The sequence below is a fragment of the Lagopus leucura genome, unplaced genomic scaffold (assembly GCF_019238085.1).
Source record: "Lagopus leucura isolate 7727_CA_CO unplaced genomic scaffold, USGS_WTPT01 Super-Scaffold_100028, whole genome shotgun sequence".
Classification (NCBI taxonomy): domain Eukaryota; kingdom Metazoa; phylum Chordata; class Aves; order Galliformes; family Phasianidae; genus Lagopus; species Lagopus leucura.
Genome location: NW_024962279.1, coordinates 5,918,053 through 5,937,942, shown reverse-complemented (window position 1 = coordinate 5,937,942; position 19,890 = coordinate 5,918,053). Strand labels below are relative to the sequence as shown.

General features: G+C 39.5%; 1 protein-coding gene across 1 annotated transcript in view; it reads right to left on the bottom strand.

Annotated features, from left to right (window-relative positions):
• Positions 1-19,890, bottom strand: part of LOC122185230 (contactin-6-like) — a 78,901-nt gene that overhangs the window by 40,325 nt on the left and 18,686 nt on the right. The window contains exons 3-8 of the mRNA XM_042880812.1: positions 17,443-17,646; positions 15,995-16,097; positions 9,245-9,429; positions 6,646-6,782; positions 3,156-3,285; positions 2,123-2,273 (exon numbers count right to left, since the gene is read on the bottom strand). Coding sequence (XP_042736746.1) covers positions 2,123-2,273; positions 3,156-3,285; positions 6,646-6,782; positions 9,245-9,429; positions 15,995-16,097; positions 17,443-17,646 — 910 coding nt within the window. The remainder of the gene's footprint in view (positions 1-2,122; positions 2,274-3,155; positions 3,286-6,645; positions 6,783-9,244; positions 9,430-15,994; positions 16,098-17,442; positions 17,647-19,890) is intronic.

The window sequence follows — 19,890 nt, the reverse complement described above, 5'->3', positions numbered from 1 at the left end:
CATACATAGCCCAACCTGACTTAAAAAAAATAAAAAATAAAAAAAAGCTAGAAGAAGAATCCACAGAGATTATAAGTGCTGCATAACATGAGAACTGATATAAGCAAAGGTTTAGTTAAAACAGTGCGTCTGTAGGTGACATGGCAGGATTTAATCATACACACAAGTAAGTCAAAGCAGGTTCTCTCTGTTTTTATGAGTAAAGGCGTGTGATTTTAGTACTTTAATTAGCTGTGAAGAGGAATTACAGCCATACAAAACCTCTTTTCATTTCTGCTTTCTATCACAAAGATGTCTGTGAAAAACACCATACAGATGATTTACTTTACCTTCTCTAAAGCTGTGGCATTATCTATTTTGGCATTTAATAATCCCAAAGCCTCAAATTCTACCCCGCACCAGTGGACACAAAGGCAATAATGCTTTGCACATGGAGTGTTCTAAAATCCTCCCATTCACTTCAGTGCAAATCCTGCTCCTTTTGTTTACTTTTGCTCAGCAGCAAAGGCCTTATGGGATGCTTAAAAATTACAGCGTGCTTATAATTATTGTTAGTAAATTAATACAGGAGTATAAGTAAATACTGTACACAGTATGTGAATATTTTTTATGAGTAGATCAGATGGGGAATATCATGGTGCTGGAACTTCAAGGTCTAAGCTTAATTCAGTGATTTGAATTGCAAGTTTTAGATGGTGCTCTCCTCACTCCTGTTGCCTGACATCAGAAAATTCAGAGCTTACTCACTGCAAACTGCATAAGTGAGCATGCAGTATACTGTGGTAGACCACATCCAATAGGAAAGAATAGGCATTTTTGTCAGATAGACCATGCAATCAAAATGCAAATAGGAATATCTAGTTAGAAAAGTATTCTTAGTTAATAGCTGAGTAGTTAAATAGAAAATAAAACTGGCATTACTGAAGAGATGGAAAAAGCACTGGAAATTTCTCTACATTCTCTAGCACAGATTGCTTGCCCAGTTTTTTCTGTTTTGCTGCAAGTGCCTAAGTGAAATCTCTCCTCAACTTTGCACTTTCTTGCACACAGCTTAAATTTACTTTTATCAGCACTGTACACCACAGCAGTATGGGATAGAAAAATACATCCTTGCATCACAGTTTGAGATAAAGTTGTTTTAAAGAACTGAAGTCATATTCCATATGTGACCCAAAGTAGCATCTTTGAACAACTGGTATGTCTGCAAAATCTTGTGTATGATGCCCAGAACTTTATGAATTACTAGCTCTGGTTTTAGCCTTTGAAAGTGATGATGTGATAAAATGGTGTTGCTGTTACAGTTGTGAACTGAAGGAGCAGCTGAGGAAGATTTCACTTCTTAGACACAGTTGCCTATTCTGCCTGTTTGCCTTTATGTCTATATAAAAGGAGTATCTATTATATCTATAATATAATAGAAAGATGTGGGGATAGTATTGTTTTACACCGTGCCTGCTATTCACAAGTCAGGTCTGTAAGTTTTAATTTTGATACTTTAGTGTTTAATTGATACCAGCAGGTAATAAATACTACAGTGAGTTTGTGGCAACTCACAAACCAGCTATTAGCCAGGGCAGACCCCACGTCAGCAAAGCCCTGCACAAGACCATGTTGCCACATATCAGTGTGTAAGAGAGCACTCTGGCATACTGATGCAGTGGCTCAGTCCGGCCTGAACAGCACAGGCAGAGGATATGGAGGATGATTTAGGCATGGGTTGTTGTACAACCTGTACAGATGCCAAGCAATTAGGCTGCAGCCTGGGGGTACGTTCCACTTCCCTGAAGCCTCCACTGATGTCTCCTACATGAAGCTGATTCACTCAGGCTTTTGCACGTGGCAAACAGTTGGCTTTAATAGCGTTGCAGCGAGTCAACTGCTGATGAACACAAACATATGTATCATACAATTACCCCAGCGTATTCAGTTTGTCTTTGTTCTCAATCAGCTTTCTATCTGCAGGACTGTATGGCTACTGCTAAAGAAGAATAGGCCTCTGGCATCAAAGCTTTCCATCAATAAGCTGTCAAAAGCAATACTAACTCAGCTGTGCTGCGGTGATGTTTAAATGATATTAAAACAGAGAACACCCAACAATCCAGCAGCTGCTTTATTACAGTACCTTTTGTTCAGGCGCAGCACCTCGGGGCCCTTTCTCCAGTCAATAGCTGCTCTGGGAGAAGCACTTGGTCTACAACCAATGGTGACTTCACCACCAACTTGAACAACAGATGTTTTTTTCACAGGATTTTTGGAAAAATCGGGGGCTGCCGCTAAGAACAAAGAAGAGCAGAATGGAGCTGATGAGTTATTAAACGAACTTGCTGGATTCTTTTGAGTAACACAGTAGGTGAATTCAGTAATTCTAGTAATTCTAACTCTAGTGTGACATCTCTCCTTGGGATTCTCTGTAGACGGGGACAACATGTCTGCCTGTGCTAAGGCAGGCTCCTGAGCCACATCAGCAGTAGGGACAGAGCTCATTCCTGATCCCAGTCACTGCTCTTCATCCATGGCGTTTAGAGGATTCAATTCCAAATGCCATTTTTCAGTGACTGTCAGTTCATCTGTTTTCTGAAAGCATTATGCACAGATCTGTCCAGTAATCTATGGGGAAATTCTCTCAGAGAATGAGAAAACAAGTCCTGTTTTGGACCTGTTTGGGAGCTAGGTGCTCCCAAAATCAGTGTTTCACTGCTTTCACTGGCACTTAGCTGTAGAACAGCCTTTATGTTTTGATATCTACACTGGAATACTTTTCACAGTTTGTGAAAGAATCCCATTTTATGTGCATCTCTGGTAATTCTTCATGAGATCATTTGTTGTGTTATGTTTTTATACACACATATGCCATATGTTCTTTATGTAATATTAAAACTTTCCCACTTTCTGAAATTATTTTTAAAGCTGCAAAATAGCTATGAATAGCTAAAAATACAAAGTGAGAAGCATTATTTAAACTTGGAAAAGATCACACATGGGATTAGAAATTTCCCCCCAAACAGCCATGAAACCAATAAACATTTAAATACAGTTTGTGAAATTCAAGCAGCAAAAAAAAAAAAATGAACAACCTTGAATTGCCAGGTAAAATTTAGCCATTTCTTGATCTCAGATCTTTAAAGAGAGTGTCCCATTATTTGCCATTTACTCACCTATGACCCTCAATTCAGCACTGGCGTAAATAGTATTGTACTTGTTTTCTGCCACACATTGATAGAGGCCAGAGTCTGACATATTCAGCATCGGTATGATAAGAGTTCCATTTTCCACTTGAATTCTCTCCTGATAAAGGAAAAACAATCAAAATAAGAAAAAAAAAAAAAAGAAAAAAAGAAAAAAAAAAAGATTAACAGAGCTAATAAACATACAATCCCAAACATTTTTGGTATCACACTGTTGCACCTGATCATAATTCAGGAGTAGAGGTGCTATTTTCTTTTAAAATTGCATGGACAAGTGATGCATACATCAGTTACAATACTTGTTATCTTTCCAGACCTCCTAACTCATGGTCTAAACCCCCCCTGTTCTATTAATCCAATGATCATAATTGAAGGTGTGATCAAAAACCTCCCCAGGTGACAGAGGTATTCAAATAGCCAAAAAGTGTGAAGTATCATTGGATCCATGTGTCATGGAAAAAAAAATATGATCCACTGAAAATGTTCTGAATCATAGAATGGCCTGGGTTGAAAAGGCCCACAATGCTCATCCAGTCCCAACCCCCTGCTGTGTGCAGGTCGCCAACCAGCAGCCCAGGCTGCCCAGAGCCACATCCAGCCTGGCCTTGAATGCCTGCAGGGATGGGGCATCCACAGCCTCCTTGGGCAGCCTGTGCCAGTGCCTCACCACCCTCTGGGTGAAAAAACTCTCCGCTGAAAGCCAACTCTTAAATTCCTATTGGAGCCCATAGGCAGCTGTTCAGCTCAGAGGAACAACATGTTTCTCATGGCTTGAATTTCTATTTACAGTACATTGCTTTGGCGTAATTCTGCTGAAATAGTGGAAACTGCACAGTAGGTAAATTCGGACAAGAGGTTGATTTTTGTGTACTAAGTTATTTGGCAAATTAAAAAGCCTGTTTCATGATACAAGCATAACTTAAAGCCAAATATTCTGTGATTTAACTATTAGCTATTTTTTATTAACTATTAACTATTATTTAACTATAGTCTCTGGAGAGCTCTGGCTCCATTGCAAAGTGTAACACTGAGAAGGAGGAGAAAGTATGATCTCCAAAACAGATCTGTAAGGAAGAAGCCGACAACAGGGAATATAAATTCCATCACCAAGTGCAAATCTGTAACAACAGATATTGCTATTATTATTATGCCTCTTCTTAAGTCTGGCTCTACTGCCTCTGAAACAGTAATGGGAACATACGTTGTTAAGCAGTACAGTCCTTTGCTGAACAGCTAGAAGCATCTACAACGTCTCTGTGAAGCGCAGAACAGATTAGCCCTTTGCATCCCTGCGGGGAGATTTCTCTCTGTGCTTGCAGTGAGGAGGGTGCCACCTACTGAGCCAGGGAGCTCTGTGTTTCAGCGACACAGGAGATCTGTCTTTTCCGTGGAGGTCTCCCAACCAAGAACTGACTGAGTCCAACCTTGTTCAGCTCAGAAATTTGATGTGATCACAGCCTGCGGCTGTATGGTTGGTGTATTGCAAGCTAATTAACAACATTACATTACTTATCTGCCGTTAATTTTTTGAGGCTCTTGCTACAAATATCTTCTGCGTACTTAGTTTTACCTTCAGGCTGTTTGCTATCCTCTTGGTGCATTCTATTTTTACAAACATCCTTTGAATACAAAACCCCCTTCCGAAGCAACACTTGCATTTCATACACATGCTGAATCCCTCTCCATTCTCAGCTGGCTCTTTTGAACTACACAGACAAAGAGAAAAATAAAGCACACCATGTACACAAGCAGGAATACTGCAGAGATGACCAACCAGGTGGTCAGGGGAAAGGGTTTTACAGAAAGCAGATGATACCCACAGAATCAGTCCCGAGATGGAAAGCATCATATTTCCAACAAGCAGGGTGCTGTGATGGTCTGAATATTTTATTACACATCTCTTGTACTTTCACCTTCAAACTATCCATTTCGTCCATTGAGCAATAACATTCAGTATTTTGTTGCCTGAAGTATTACATTTACAATATACTGTAAGCACTGTGAAAATGTTTCTGTAGAGTTTTATCCTTTTTTTTTTTTTTTTTTTTTTTTACTGAAACGATGCAATTGCAGAGTGGCAGGCTTTAAAGATCACTGTCTTCAAAGAGAGAAACTAGATAATCTTGTGTAGGAACAGGCAACAGTATAAGTGAAATTACGGGGTTCTGAAAAACTGCAATCCAAGTAAATTCTGGCTAGCCTTCTCAGGTGCTGGTTGAGCTCTGTTTAGGACTAATCCAAAAGAAGATCACATGGAAGATTGGACCCCCTTCCAGTTGTTTCAAATAAGCACCAGTAAATCAAACAAGCATAAGTTCTGCACCCTAGCAGGTACAGAACATTTATTTTGAAACTGCTTCTATGTCTGCTCTTGTTAGACAGAAACTAATCACAGTATTATTTTTTTCCTATCAAGTAAAAAATGCATTACAAATGAGCCACGCCATTTCACGCTCAGTAGATGCTGAACAGATGCTAACAAAAAGGGAAACTTGGCCTCAGCAGAACACAAATGCAGCAAAGAATCTCTTGTCACAGAAGTCAGAAGACTGGAAGATGGATGTACCAAAGCTTGGCTGCCACAAAAGAATAATTATACTGCTCTGAAAGAGCCAAAGCTGAGTTCTCAGAAACCAAACTGCATAAGTAACTGATCAGCTCTTTTAAATGTCTGAACTCCAATTGATTTCCTCTCGCATCCCCCACTCCTACCACTCTACCGCTTCCTTCTCCACTTTGGTCCTTCTTTGTCCTTTAAGTGAGATTTTTCATTTATTCCCCTTTTTCTAGTTACGTTGTGGTTGGACCCAATGATCTTCAAGGTCTTTTCCAACCTGAGAAATTCTATGATTCTATGATTCTTATAACTTTACATGGTCTTCTTTGGTCTGATATTCCACTACAGGGTATCAGTTGTACACTAAACTCAATCACTTAATAACCAATTTTCATGGCTAATTCAGTTAAAGGATTAATATGCACAAGAACAGCCATACTGCTTCAGACCAGAGGTCCATCCAGCCTCCAGGTTAAAAGCAGAAGCCACAGAACCAAGTAGTCATTGGGCTGATCAGATTGCTTTGAAATACTCACTCTTCCACAGCCAGCCAATTAGGACAGGCATCCTACAGGCTTCCCAAATTACACGTGGCCTACACATGCATTCACTATTTATGGACAGACCCTTATTTCACTAGTTATAATGGTGATTTATTAACCCATCTATACTTAGTGTCATATCTTGTAGCACTCACATGCTTTGCAAGATAAATTATAACTGACATTTTCAATATATATGAACTCAAAGAACTGAGGCTTTATGTTGCAAAGTATATGATGATACACTAATTATCACTTCTGAAACTTATTACATTTATGAAACTAGTAACATATTTTACAATGAATGTCATAACTAAACCCTGTAAAAATAAGACAAGAAGTTAAAAAGACAGAACCTTACCTCTGACATGAGAGGCTGGCCATTTTTTAACCAGCTGTAGGAAGGGGTTGGGTTGCCTTTTGCCTTACATTCCCAAAACAAACTGTCATAGAGAGACAGAAAGGCATTTTCGATTTTTTTATCCCATTCAGGAAGTGCTGAAAAGAACACGCAAACCATTTTAAGCAGGAGAAAAAATGATTTTGCTGGAAATATGCTGCTGTTAATTAACAAACTGAGCTAAGCTAATTAGTATTTGACCAAAACATTCACGTTGCCTTACAAGTAAATTCTGCACAACAGATTTCCTGGCACTGAACTTCAGGATTAACCTGGGAAGATGTTAGAAATTAATTGGCCAAGAGATTCAGTTTAGACATTGGTTTTTATGGCCAAAATTTGCAGAAATGGTTATTTTAGATACCCAGAAGTCTGAGCACTCCTCTCCAGGTTCTATAATCTGTGTACCAAAAGTAGAAAAATCCAAACTATGAGTCAGTAGCTAATCAAATTCACAGATGTAAGTGATACCCACTGTGTTTTACACACATACCTGAGATGATGGTTTTACATTGTAGGTTCGTCAGGTATAACTTACAACAGAAACTGTACAAAGGAATTAGGGTTATTCAAAACAGCTTCTGAACACTTGTGATGCACTGACATAAAGATATTATTTTATAAAAACAAACAAACAAACAAGCAAACAGAATATGCAAAAATCACAAAGAAGATCTGTAAACATCCAAATAAACACAGAAGGATGGAGCTGAGGAGGAGTTAGCACAAGGCTGACATACAAAATAGTTGTAAATATATTGGTGAATATGAGAGCCAGGGAGAATGACCAATGCCCAGCAGGCTCTGAGATACACCAAAGCTGCTGGCAAGTGTGGTTCTACATTGCATCCCCCTGTGCTTCAGGTGAGTGGCTGATGTCTCAGCATCCCATGAAAGATTTTTGGCTAGGTTAAGTCATAAATCTGCAGACTCTGTGTGTGCGTATGCTCCAATTTCTTATATACAGTAATTTCATTTCAGGAAGAGATTTGTTATCTTTTAAGATGAGCAGAACAAGTTTCTGAAAAGTAATCAGTAACTAAACCTACCTCCATAGCACAACCCTACAGGGATAGCCCATGGCTGTGCCCCAACGAATCACCCTGACACTACTACAATGCCAACATTTCACAGGGCATGAAAGTCTACTAAAGACAGACCTCTCCATGCTCCAAAGTTACTCTAATTACATGTTGTTTTTATTGTTCTCAGAGCCTAAGACACATGCACTCACAGCCATGCACAAAGCATCCAGTGCCCAACAAAGAAACCCTATTTCCTAAAGATGAGCTGCTTACAGACTGAGTAAAACACAGCAGAACATAAACTAAGAGGAAGTCAATTATGTAGATAATATGCAAGTGCACTCCTAATACGATAAAAATTCTTGTGCAAATTCTTCACACTTCCTGTTTACATATTTACTATGAACAGCCATTAATTTACAAAGCACAACTAATGAGTATATTCTTTCAAATTGTAATAACTGATTAAAATTTTCTAGTTGCCTATATTGTTATCAGTGACATCCAGGTAGTTTAGTGAACTTAATTTTACTGGAATTCTTTGACATTCTGTGAAAATTAGTGAGCAACGTGTGCAAAAATAACCCCTTAAAAAGCAAAGAAATAATTAAATATTCAAAGCAGCAGCAGACTGCTCTATTCCCAGCATAGATCTTGATATTAGCCACGGCAGCAGGAGTGGTAGCTTATTAGCAAAGCTTGCATTGCTTTTTTCGCCAAGGTCTTCTCACCAGATATTAATTGTAGTCACATAGTCTGGCTTTTCTGTAATTCCTTTTTTATTAAGAAGTTTTATTTTTTCTCTTATTTTCAAAGACCCATAAGGTAAGGAAAAGACCTCCATATCTCTTACTCACGCACAAACATTGCTTTTTTTCCCTGAGTATTAAAAACAGGACTAAAGAGTATATAATTTGCTTTGGCTACAGTGGAACATCATGCATAACTTGGACCACAGGAAATGAATGCATAGGATGGGAAGGGAAATGGGAGAACAGTTTCACAGAAATATTATTGCCTGCTTTTACACGAGGAGGAAGGAGAGGGAGGCAACAAGATGAGTTTCCCCTGCCTTGCCCTCATCTGTTTCTGGAGAAACGTTGTTCAGCTAGAACTCGTATGAACAAAAATCTCATGAATCCTTCCCTAATCTGCATCAGGGACAGCACAGTTTTCTGCTGCCGTGAGCTACTGAGAGTAAATCTTTTTGCCTGCCCTTAATGTTTCATGTAAATGTACCAGGGATTTTTTTTTTTCTGCTTTGTATTAACCTTTACAACTTCATCATGGCACAGCCCACATTTTCAATCTGAGTTTTAATGCAAAATATCTTTATTTGCTGAGGATATAATTCAGTGAAGGTCACTGCAGACCTGCAATCATTTTTTAATCAGCTTAACCTGAACTACATTTCATATCTCCAGTAAGGGGCTAATAGACTTCATCTACAAAATACATCTGAATGTTATCAGGCCCTGTAGAGAAAAACAAAAAAAAAAAAAAAAGAGGAAGAAGAAATTAATCAATCTGCTTACCATAGACAAATAATTGACCTCTTGCAATGTTTCTGCCTCGAATGTTTTCTGCAATGCACTCATAAGAGCCTTCATCTTCTTGCTGAATATCTGGGATTTCAAGAACTCCTTTGTTTTTGTCGTGTTTGATTTTCTTTGTCAGTGGGCTTCCATCAGACCTCCTCCAGCTGATATTAGGGACCGGACTAAATAATTACATTTGTTAGAGAAAGAGTGAGCATTTGTTACAGAAGAAAAGATAATGTGAAATCCCTTTGTAGAATCATATTTCAAAAAAGAAATCATTTCAGTTTCTAAGAGTGATTTGCAGAGGTTCATAAGATTGAGTTTTTATAACTCACCCAACCAATTTAGGAGCACAAGCCTAACTGTGGTGTGAAGCCCTCAATGATTGCTTGTAAAGCCAATTTTTATTTTCCCCACAGTAACTGTGAGAGTTCAGTGAAGGGACAATTCTAGAGGTCCAAAAAAACACCACAGAAACACAGAATAATTGACTGGTTTTGGAGAAAACAAATTCCCTCTGGCAATAGAGGTATTTTCACTCCTCAAAATAGGAAACATTGCACAAGAATTCAAAGAAGCTAAAAAGAACAATAAATCTAGGTATAAAAAATGGGATCTGAAGTAGAGGAGGGCAGGAAGACAGCTGAGCAAGGAAGTGGAAAGCACGAGAGGCTGAAAGGAGATAGAGACTAAAGAGAATATTTCTTGTTTCATGTTTTCATTTTCATTTACATTTAGATCAATGTATTCTATATGATAAAGACAGCCAGGTGTAAAGAAGGCTACAAATAATTCTTGGATTCCTGGTAATACCATAGACCATACAAGCCTTGCTATCATGATCTATTATGTCAACAGATCGCTTTGAAATATTAATAGCGTTGGATTTCACAGTTGCCTTCTGTTACAGCAAACCAAAGTAAGCTGCTTTTTTTCTAAGCAAACGAGCAGTGACATTTTGAATGGCTTCTTACAGTGGTTTTGATTAAGACTGCCATCTATTCCATTGGAAGTAACATCAACAACAAACACTTGGTGCTGAACTTTAAAGCATGACATCCATAGAAATCAGAAGCTCACGCTGCCCTCACCTCAGTCCCTAAGGTCTCTGGCCTGCAGCACTGATGTACAAAGCATTTTTAACAGAGACCATAACTGCTCATATTTTGAATTATTTAGGTCCCTGGCTCAAACTCTTTTTTATTGACCAAGGAAATCAAGTCACCAATAAATAATGGAAAAAGTACTTAATGCTGTAAACTCAGGTCTAGCTCCTGTGCTTTGAGACTAGAGCCCTTACCAAATGCAAATTTGCTTAGCATTATTCCCTACTAGGAACTCTGAGGGGACTGACTGTCAAACACACTAGCCAGTGTGGTAGAAAGTAGCATCTCCCCCACCAACCTTTGTGTGATATTTCTCATGCAAAATTTCTCTAAACAGAATTTTTTTTAGTCATTTAAAAGAAAATTCGTGTGCAGAACAGGCCCATCTCAGTGCTGCCATGACCAAGCCAGAAAAACAGCCAGAGGTACTCTGCAGCCTCGTGATGCACTGACACCGACCACTGACAACACGAAGGAGAGCACTGTTGGCTTTAAAGCACTATTGCATATTAAATAATGGGTGAATAGCTGCTGTATAATGGAATCTTGCAGTACTCTAAATGCCAGAAGCATTTAACTGCTTACTTTAAAGGCACCTCTTCTGGATCTCTTTTTTTCCCCCATAATTTTTTTCCAGATTAAAAGAAGCTAATGTTTATGAAAAGCAGAAAAAGCAATTAGACATCCATTTATATCTTGCTATCTGAAAATCCTTCATCCAAATATTTCCTATTCTATGAGTTTATTTTCCATAGCATGACTATGAATGAAGGGAAGCCTGCACTGACACTAAGGCCAGAGGCAGGACTCTGTGGAAAAAGGTGCCTCCGTCAACTTGTCAACTCAAGTTTACCAAAGCTGGCACTGAAAACGTTGTCCTGTTTTCCTTCTCCACACCAGGTACTTATAATGACATCCTTGGGGATGTTTCAAGACAAACTCTCCTCCTTGTCAGCCCCATCCTTCCTAACAAGGCTGCCTCTGATGCCAGCTGCAGCAGGATGACATAGAAAACCGAGTTTGGGTTAGCAACTTGACTGTCTTTAAATGCATAATTGCAATAAATACTTAACTGTACTTTGTTCTGTTGGGAAAGCGTGTGCTGAGTAGCCTAGTTTTGTCAGAATAAGGAATACATTTGTCAGGAGAGCAGCCCCTCACCAACCTGAAGCTTCAGCAAGCAGCTGCAGGAGGAGCCATGGCTGGGCCTTTGGTACCATGGGGCTGGAGGAGGGCTGCATTTCTCCGTTGCCTCTGCAGTGCCTCCCTCCTCACCTTAAGGTTTCCAGGAGCTGTAATCACTGTTTTGCAAAAGGCAGGGTTTGGGGTGGTTTCACCTTCTTCCAAAGTTAGTATATACTTTATTTAAATATATATATATCAGCACTGGTATTACAGGGTATTTGAAACCTTTCAAGCTGAGAAAACCTGAATGGCTTTAAAAAGAATGAATATAGAATTTACTCCAATGATTTTGCCTAGCTTCAGAAATACACCCTTGTGAGCTTCTGCAGGATGATGCATGGAGGTTAGAACTAGATGATATTTTAGGTCTCTTCCAACCCAAGGCATTTTATGATTGTACTTCTCATAACCACTCTATTGAAGGTCATTATCTGACATTCCAACACAGATTGGTACTTTTCCATACAGATTTGGGGTGTCTGCTTTTGGTAATGGTTACTAACAACCACATTAGATGGAGAATTAAGTAATTGCTTGGGGTTAGGAAGTTTTTGAATGTGTACAGAAACAACGAGTGTACTTATTTATTACACTTCACAGGCAAGTCTTGCTTTCACCTGAGTAAATAAGAAAACAGTGCATGAATACGAGAGTGTCTCTGTACATAAATCTATAGTATATCCGAAGTCTTCAGAGCATCCAGGAGTACTGAGCTCAGCTACTAATTTAATTTATACTCTACCATACAGACGGCAGGATCACAAAAGCATACGTTACTAACTTTGAAAGAAAAGGAAATGGAAAATATTTTTTGGTTAGTGACAAGTCTTGTCATACTGAACATCAGATTAATCCCTCCGTAGCATTACACCCTACACCAAGAGGACCATCCCACTTTCCCTGTGGCAGAGGCTCAGCAGCCAGCTGATGCATGGCACCTGGCCATAGCTTTAGCCCTGTGCATCTGAGGGCACTTCACAAAAGCATTAAATCACAGAATGGTTTGGGTTGGAATGGACCCCAAGGATCATCAAGTTCCAGCCCCCTGCCCCAGGCAAGGCACCAACTAGCTTCAACAATGAAATCTTCAGTTCCAGTAATGAAGACAATGCCTTGTTAAACAAATGCTTCTATGTGACTTGATGTATTTCTCCAGAAATAACAAAGAATTCACGTTCTCTGAAACCTGATATCATCTTTCCTTCTCCCGTGGTCACAGGCCATTCACATTAACTCCTGTGATACTGGCTCTTGCAGAGCTGCCTGCTCATCCCTTAAGATACAAATTCTCTGGTATTTGTTCTGTCAGGAATGCAGGCTGAAAGTAGCAGACTTCACTTGTAGTAGAAAAACTGATTTACATGATATATGGTTTTTAGAATTCTGTGCTTGATCCTTCTACAGCCTCTTGCATAAATTCTTAAAGATGTTTTTAAAAGAAGTGAAGCCTGGAGTTGTGATGTCAATTTAGTAAAGATGGTTATTTGGAACCCACTTGTGGCTGCGTTGTATACTTGTACCAACAGCCTCAAGAAAAGCTCAGCTCTGAACATGTAAATGATGGGAAGATGTAGCATCTTCCCCGGAAAGAAAAAAGAGTATTTTGGGTTAAAAGAAATCCTGTTTTGTATTATTCAATATGCTTTCTACAACCTCTACCAATGCTACCAGTGACCCATTTGCAAGGATTCTGAACAAATTATCTCCTTATTTTAACAAATTAAATCCGGGCACAATTTAATAAATGTGCACACCCAACACTGAAACTGTTTCTATTAGTACATGAGAAAAAAGTTACTTGAAAAGAAATCTATAGAAAAGCACAGTAAGTCAGTTGAGCTAATCTGTGAGCAACTCCTTCCATGGTACTCAGTCCACTCAGACAGTGAGCCATAATTTAGATATATGGCATGATTAATATAGCTTGATCCAAAACATGACTTTTAATACTGGCATAGTATTAAACACTGTCAACATAATGAATCTTATTGCAGAACACAAAGTCTCATCTCCTCTAATAAATTGCCACAGGCTGCAGCATCTGAGATGGTCACATTAGTATTTCATATTTCAGTTTTCCCTCTTCAAAGAATTAAGCTATAATACGCATTTGTGTTCTGTTTGAATTCTCCATGCCAATCACCGCAGAGATGCATGCTACTCACACTCCTTTTGTGCAGCCACATAGCATCACACTGAGGAATAACTTACTTCTCAAAAGCTGCTATTCCTGGTGCTCTGTACAACAAGAGCTTACCCAAGCATTTTGTCCATTTGAGATCCATTCCTCCAAGCCGTCTCTCCAGGAATAAACAGCATCTCTTTGGCCTCCCTATATTTATTGTTATCAAACAGGCAAGGGCTGTGTGACATCCACGTTTCCATGCAAAATGCATGAACAGAGCATTGCAACAGATTGCAATGGGGAGGACCACAAATGCTTCATGCCAGTGGGGTGCAGTAAGTGTTGATCTCCCCATAGGAACCTTAAAAGGTGCATGGAATGCACTACCTCTAGGCATCCTATGGTCTGGTTGCGCTTAGTTGGTTGACTTGGAGCTCCCTCAGGTAAAAAGGGCATAAAACTCAGCCTTCAGTCTGGCCTCCTCTACTTGTGTTTTAAATGCAGAAGTGCTTTTTAAGCAACATCCAAGAGGTATGATTTGCTGTTCCGTATAGAAAAGAGATGCTATTTCTCTAAATACCGTGAAAATACTTTCATTTAAGACTTTTGGAGACCAAAACCGCAGCAGGTTGCCTATAATCTGCCTTAGATGTGAAAGATTTCTGTTATTCAAAGTGCAAGGCAGCAGCAGCTGACAGCTTTGTCTGAACCAGTGGACTAACAGTATGAATATAGAAAATTATGGATAATGGGAAAGCAGTTCTGAAATCCAAGAGAGATAATAACCGTTAGAGCTTGTGGCAGATCAGAGGTATAGTTCAACAAATGCTGAGCTGAATTGATTTTAACATAAACAGACAATAGTAGAGGCTAGAGTTTTGGTGGAATTGAGGCATGTAAAGGTGCAGATGACCACATCGCTGCACTTGTGAGTGCCTGACTACAATTGCAAACAGCTGGAGGTAGGAAGCTTAGAGATTGAACACCACCGCTAATTACCTACATACCTGTAAAAAGCTGGCCTCACTAATGAGTTAAGAGTTTTTCACCTGTAATCTGTTTTTCTTGCTTTATTCACATACAAATTTCAGCTCCGAAATAATGCTTTTTCCCCCACTGACTGAAAATGTACTTCAAAGCTCTGTTCAGAGAAAATACTCAGATGAAAAACTGGAGACATCTAACCTGCTACGAAAGGCTGGAAAGGAGAAATTCTGCAGCACTGTAGCAAGAGCCTTTCCTTACATACAGCAGGTGTGGTGCACCTACACAGACAGGAGGTGATGTGTTGGCTGAGATACTTCATTATCCATATCCTTGCAGAACACATTGCCCCATACTTATAACGTTGTTAAAACAGCAAAGCTAACATGACCTGTCTTTATCCCTTCATTGGGAAGGCTCTGTTTCGTACGTATTATTTTCTGGTTTTGAAATGCTTTTGTGTAGTCAATATACCACTGCTAAATGCTTCCCGTGCAACAGATGGAAATCTACAGTGACAACGTGTGGTGTAAAGCCTGCACTGACTCACACTGAATTAAAGAGGTATTTAAAGAGAAGTAGCTTGATTGTTTGGAAGGGAAAACCAGATTTAGCAGGAACGTTCCAGTCTGGGACTTGTTTAGGGCCAAGAAATTCATATGCTTTTGAATATGACTGCAGAAATATTTTTTGTCCAACTAACTTGGGGGCTAATTTTCATTTCTATAAAAACCTTATCTGTAAGGCAAGGCCATATCTCATCTTACTAGCTTTATTTGCTTTATTTTTCTACTTCTCAGCATAGGTTCCACAGGAACTTTTGATTAATTTGTGCTGCTTGCAAGTTAGGCTTTTAACCTCTGGAAAAGCTCTAAACACTTTAAAAGCCTTAAAAAGGATTGTCAAATAAAACTTAAGCTAGAGGTCGACAATTTAAGGTTATTTTAGCTCTTCCATGGAAAAAGGGACACACTGGAAAGGCAAGTTAAACATTCAGTTAACCATCTGCTCTCAGAATACAGAGCATCTCTTTTCATTTGAGCACTTTACTGCTTCTGCAAAGGAGAACAGCCATGTGAGGAGCTCAGGCACAATGCATGCTAGATTGTAGCTTCCCAGGGCTCCTCAGCATCTCTTTGGAGAAAAGGGTGATGAGAGCCATGTGGGACCCATTCCAGAAAGTCTTGGGAACACATTGCACAGAAACAAACCAAGATAAGGTTAAAAAAAAAGATTTACATTTTCATGTTCTGACAAAAAATTTGCTACGCCACTTACAAAGGAACAATTTCTCCCTGTACAACTATGTTAGAAACCACAGTAAATAAGAAACAGGAATCTTACTTTCCAAGGGCAAAACATTCCAGTTTAACAGATGAGCCCTTTGCTGCATATGTTGTTTCTGGAAAACGTGCTTCAATCTTTGGTTCATACTCTCCCATCACACCTGTTGAACATCAAAACAGCTAGCACTCCAGTTGAGCTTCAGACCTGTCTAGCACAACAGAATTTCAGTGTAAAAGAAAGGATGGCATTAATAGTGTTAGAGCCTTATGCTCCACCCATGGGCATCCACACGTGATGTCTGAAGACTAGTTTTGATTGTCTGGGTGAAATCCAAACCTATGCTGAAAAGCTTAATGTGAAGTGTGCAAATTCTTTACATGTGAATGGTGAAGCATGTGCAAGTGCAGTATCTACGTGCATTAGGATTTCAGGGAGAATTTGAGATTCACACCTCTCGTTAGCTGCTAATAAGTGATGGCTATGACATTTGTCAGTAAGTTGCCACTTCTAAGGACACCAGGTAGTTTTGAACACAAGAGAAAATTAAGGGGTTCCATGTCCAAACTAATTACAAAACACTTAAAGCATCTTAGAAATAACCAGACGTGAACTCTAAGCTTAAGAAAGGCTGATGTAATTGGATATAGTAATCACATCCCCAAATCTCATCAAGTATCTGATAAACCAGATAATCCAGTATCAGTTTAAGGGCATTTGACCTTGCAGCAGGTTTGGGATTGCTTTAGAAAAACTGAATTTTTTGCTGAAATTCTTAAAAAAAATGCATTAATCTTTCAGTACAACTCATTGAATCAGGAATGATGAAAATCAGTCTTCCTCAGATAGAGTCTTAGCCCAGATCTCACACAGAAAAATGAATTGGTTCTTATTTTACATTGAACAGAGGCCCAGCTAATACTCCATGTGCTATTTTGTACAGCTCCCTTGAGACTGCCAGCTTAGGACTCAATCCAGAGGCTACCAAAGAGAATACGAGACAATTAAGAGACTGATGAGACCGAGAAAAGGAATAAAGCACGATGATGAGAAGGAAGAAAATAGGCATAAAAGATCTAAAGCATTTACATGCGGTACCAAATTATTAACTTTCGATTTTGGGAATTATAACTTCATTTAGCATGATCAGATGGAATGTTATAGAGCAGCATAGTCTCTCAGTGAGAGTATTACGCAATAATGCACAGTTGAGTTTTATTTATACCAGAAATATAACACTGTACTGACTCTGGTAACAACTCGTCACTGCGGCTTTGCAAGCAGCACAAATACACTGAAATGCAGGTGAGCAAACTTACAAAACCAACTTTGAGTAGAGATCTCCCAGGTATGCACTTCTCTATGCAAACATTTATTTAGAGGCATGGCTGAAAAGGCATTTGTGTATCTGTGCAGGTGAGTCTCTCACCTCAGGAACTCACTCAGAATAGCTTTCTAGATCTGATGGTTGAGCTATACCTCATACCGAGTGTGCCAAGAGAGCTTACCATCACTGCGCAGGGTGAGGGGAGTGGGTGGCCCCTGAACACTCTGCCCAGCCTTGGAGTTGGTCACCACACAGGTGTAATTGCCCACATCCCATGGCTCTACTTTGGCAATGTACAGATTTCCCGTTTCTTGTGAAACAAAACGCCGTCTGTCCTCCTGAACGTATAAGGTGTTATTGTTGAAGGTCCATGCAAAAGACAAGCCTAGAAAAGAGCAATATACATCATGCATCCTCAGATTTGCTTGCTTCTTCTTAATGCTTTTGCTGGCTGAAAGAACGAGCCAGTTACAGGGCAGACCACTGGGGATGCACAAATTAGCACAGGCAGGATAAGCACTGCTTCAGTTCTAACTTACTTCGAGCCACTTGAGAAGGTCACAGAAGTTTCTGTCCCTTGCTGCTTTTTATTTTCCTGTTTCAGCCTATTTTTAGGTAAAAATGGCAGTGCTGCAATGCCATGAGAAAGCTGGCTTAGTAAATAATTCCTATCTATTGCAACTTGCCTCTCAATACTGAGAGCCAATTGCTGATCATGCAGCACTACTGCTCCTTTCTCCACTCCACACATGGAGAAAGGAAACAGGTAACAAGACATCATTAGATTCTCATTGAGGGAAAGAACTCTGCTGCATCCAAACATCTTGGAGAATAACATCTACACATCGCTCCTTCTCTGCTTTTTTCTTTATCTTCCATACTTGCAACTGCTCCATACTTCTTGTCCTGTTCTGACCTCCTAACCCTATTCTGCTGCTTTCTTCCATAGCATTTCACACTGTAAAAAGGTACATCCATAGCCTAGCCACTTTAAAACTAATTTATTTGACCAGCAGGACAGAGCTCTATGAGCTTGCCATCCAAAGACCCTGTTACCCCAACCCTGTGTTTCCATCAATGCCAGAAGTTTCCTGCCCACTCCATGCCCAATACTGGGCTGCAGTATTCAGCTCTGCAGTGGCAGCAGCAGGACAGAAATTCTGTCATTAACAAGGCCCAGTAAATCAGAACTTCCAAAATGTACCAGTTTAGCTCCCTCTAATTAAATGTATAATTCATAAGCTAACAGTGCTCTGCCAACAGCTTCATTTTGCACATTTCCCCCATCAAATATAGCATTTCAAAAAGATTATTTACATTTCCTTCCCCTCCCTCGGTTGCAGCATAGGTACAGGATGATAATAAGCCTGCAAACTCCAGTAGTTTTGTGGAGTTTTATGTTATCATCTTCTAACATTTTAGAACTCTCATTAGAAATGACACGTCTCCAGGGAGCAATCAATGACACTTTCTATCCTTGGCTAAATTCTGTAATAGGCTCTGTTTTATTACAGTATCCTTTTTTTATTATTATTGTTTTTGACATATGGTAAGCCCAGAAGATGCAACAGGTCCTAAAGCAGTGCAATACTTGTGTGTACGTGATTGAACAGCATAGCTGGACACCCATCAGGCTTTCCATAACAAGACAAGTAAACCAAAAGTGAGTTAAATATGAAAATAGGTTTGATGGTTCACTTCCTAGACTCCAGTTCCAGTGCTGGCAGTTACAGGGCTGATGAGAGCCTTGACCCATGGACAAGGCACCATGAAAGACTTCTAGGTCATCTTATGGCACACCATCCAAACCCTGCTGGTGGCTCCTGCACCACACAGAGGTGCAGCAAGCTTCTCCATGCTCAACAGGGTATACAAACCTTAATGAAAACCTATTAAAAAGTAGCTTTATGCTGCACAGAGCTTGTTCAATCTACATTTCAGTAGGTACAACAGCCAGTTCTCATCTCTTATGATTTCAGCAAAGCACCTGATAATCTTGCAATCTCCATTACATTCTGTCTGTACTGAACCATTGCCTCATTGCCTATTAATACTCCCATGAACCAGGAATGAGTTCAGGCCTCTTTTCATATTTCAATTCCTTCTCCCCCCAGAACCAGGCATATAAACATTGCCACTCTCCTCACTGCAGGCTCATCATCACCAGCTCCCAGACCTTACTTGCCTAGAGCCTAATTCAGATCCATTAAACTCTGTAGAAGCTCTAATTTTAATTGACTTCAGTGGGAGCTGAATGAAATCCCAAGAAAAAGATCCAAACTTTATAGATCAAACTTTTTTCCCCTTCTAAAGCATAGCCCCAGCAGGATACTCCCTCACACAGCATCTTTTCACAGAAAGCTATGATAAGCAAAAAATATTAATAGATTTAATAGACTAGAAAATGTAATACTACATTAAAGAAGGAGTTACTTTTACTTAAATGTTTCCATTTTGGGTCACTTGGAACAGATCTGATTTGTGCTCCTTTCTTTTTCCTCATTTAATGGCTCTGGTACAAGGCCCATGCCATCACTTTTGGGTTACACTCATTTACATGAGTAAATCAGCAGCTGGGAAGGCTCTGGTGAAAGTAATGGTGAAGAGAAGGTAGCAGAGACATAGAAGG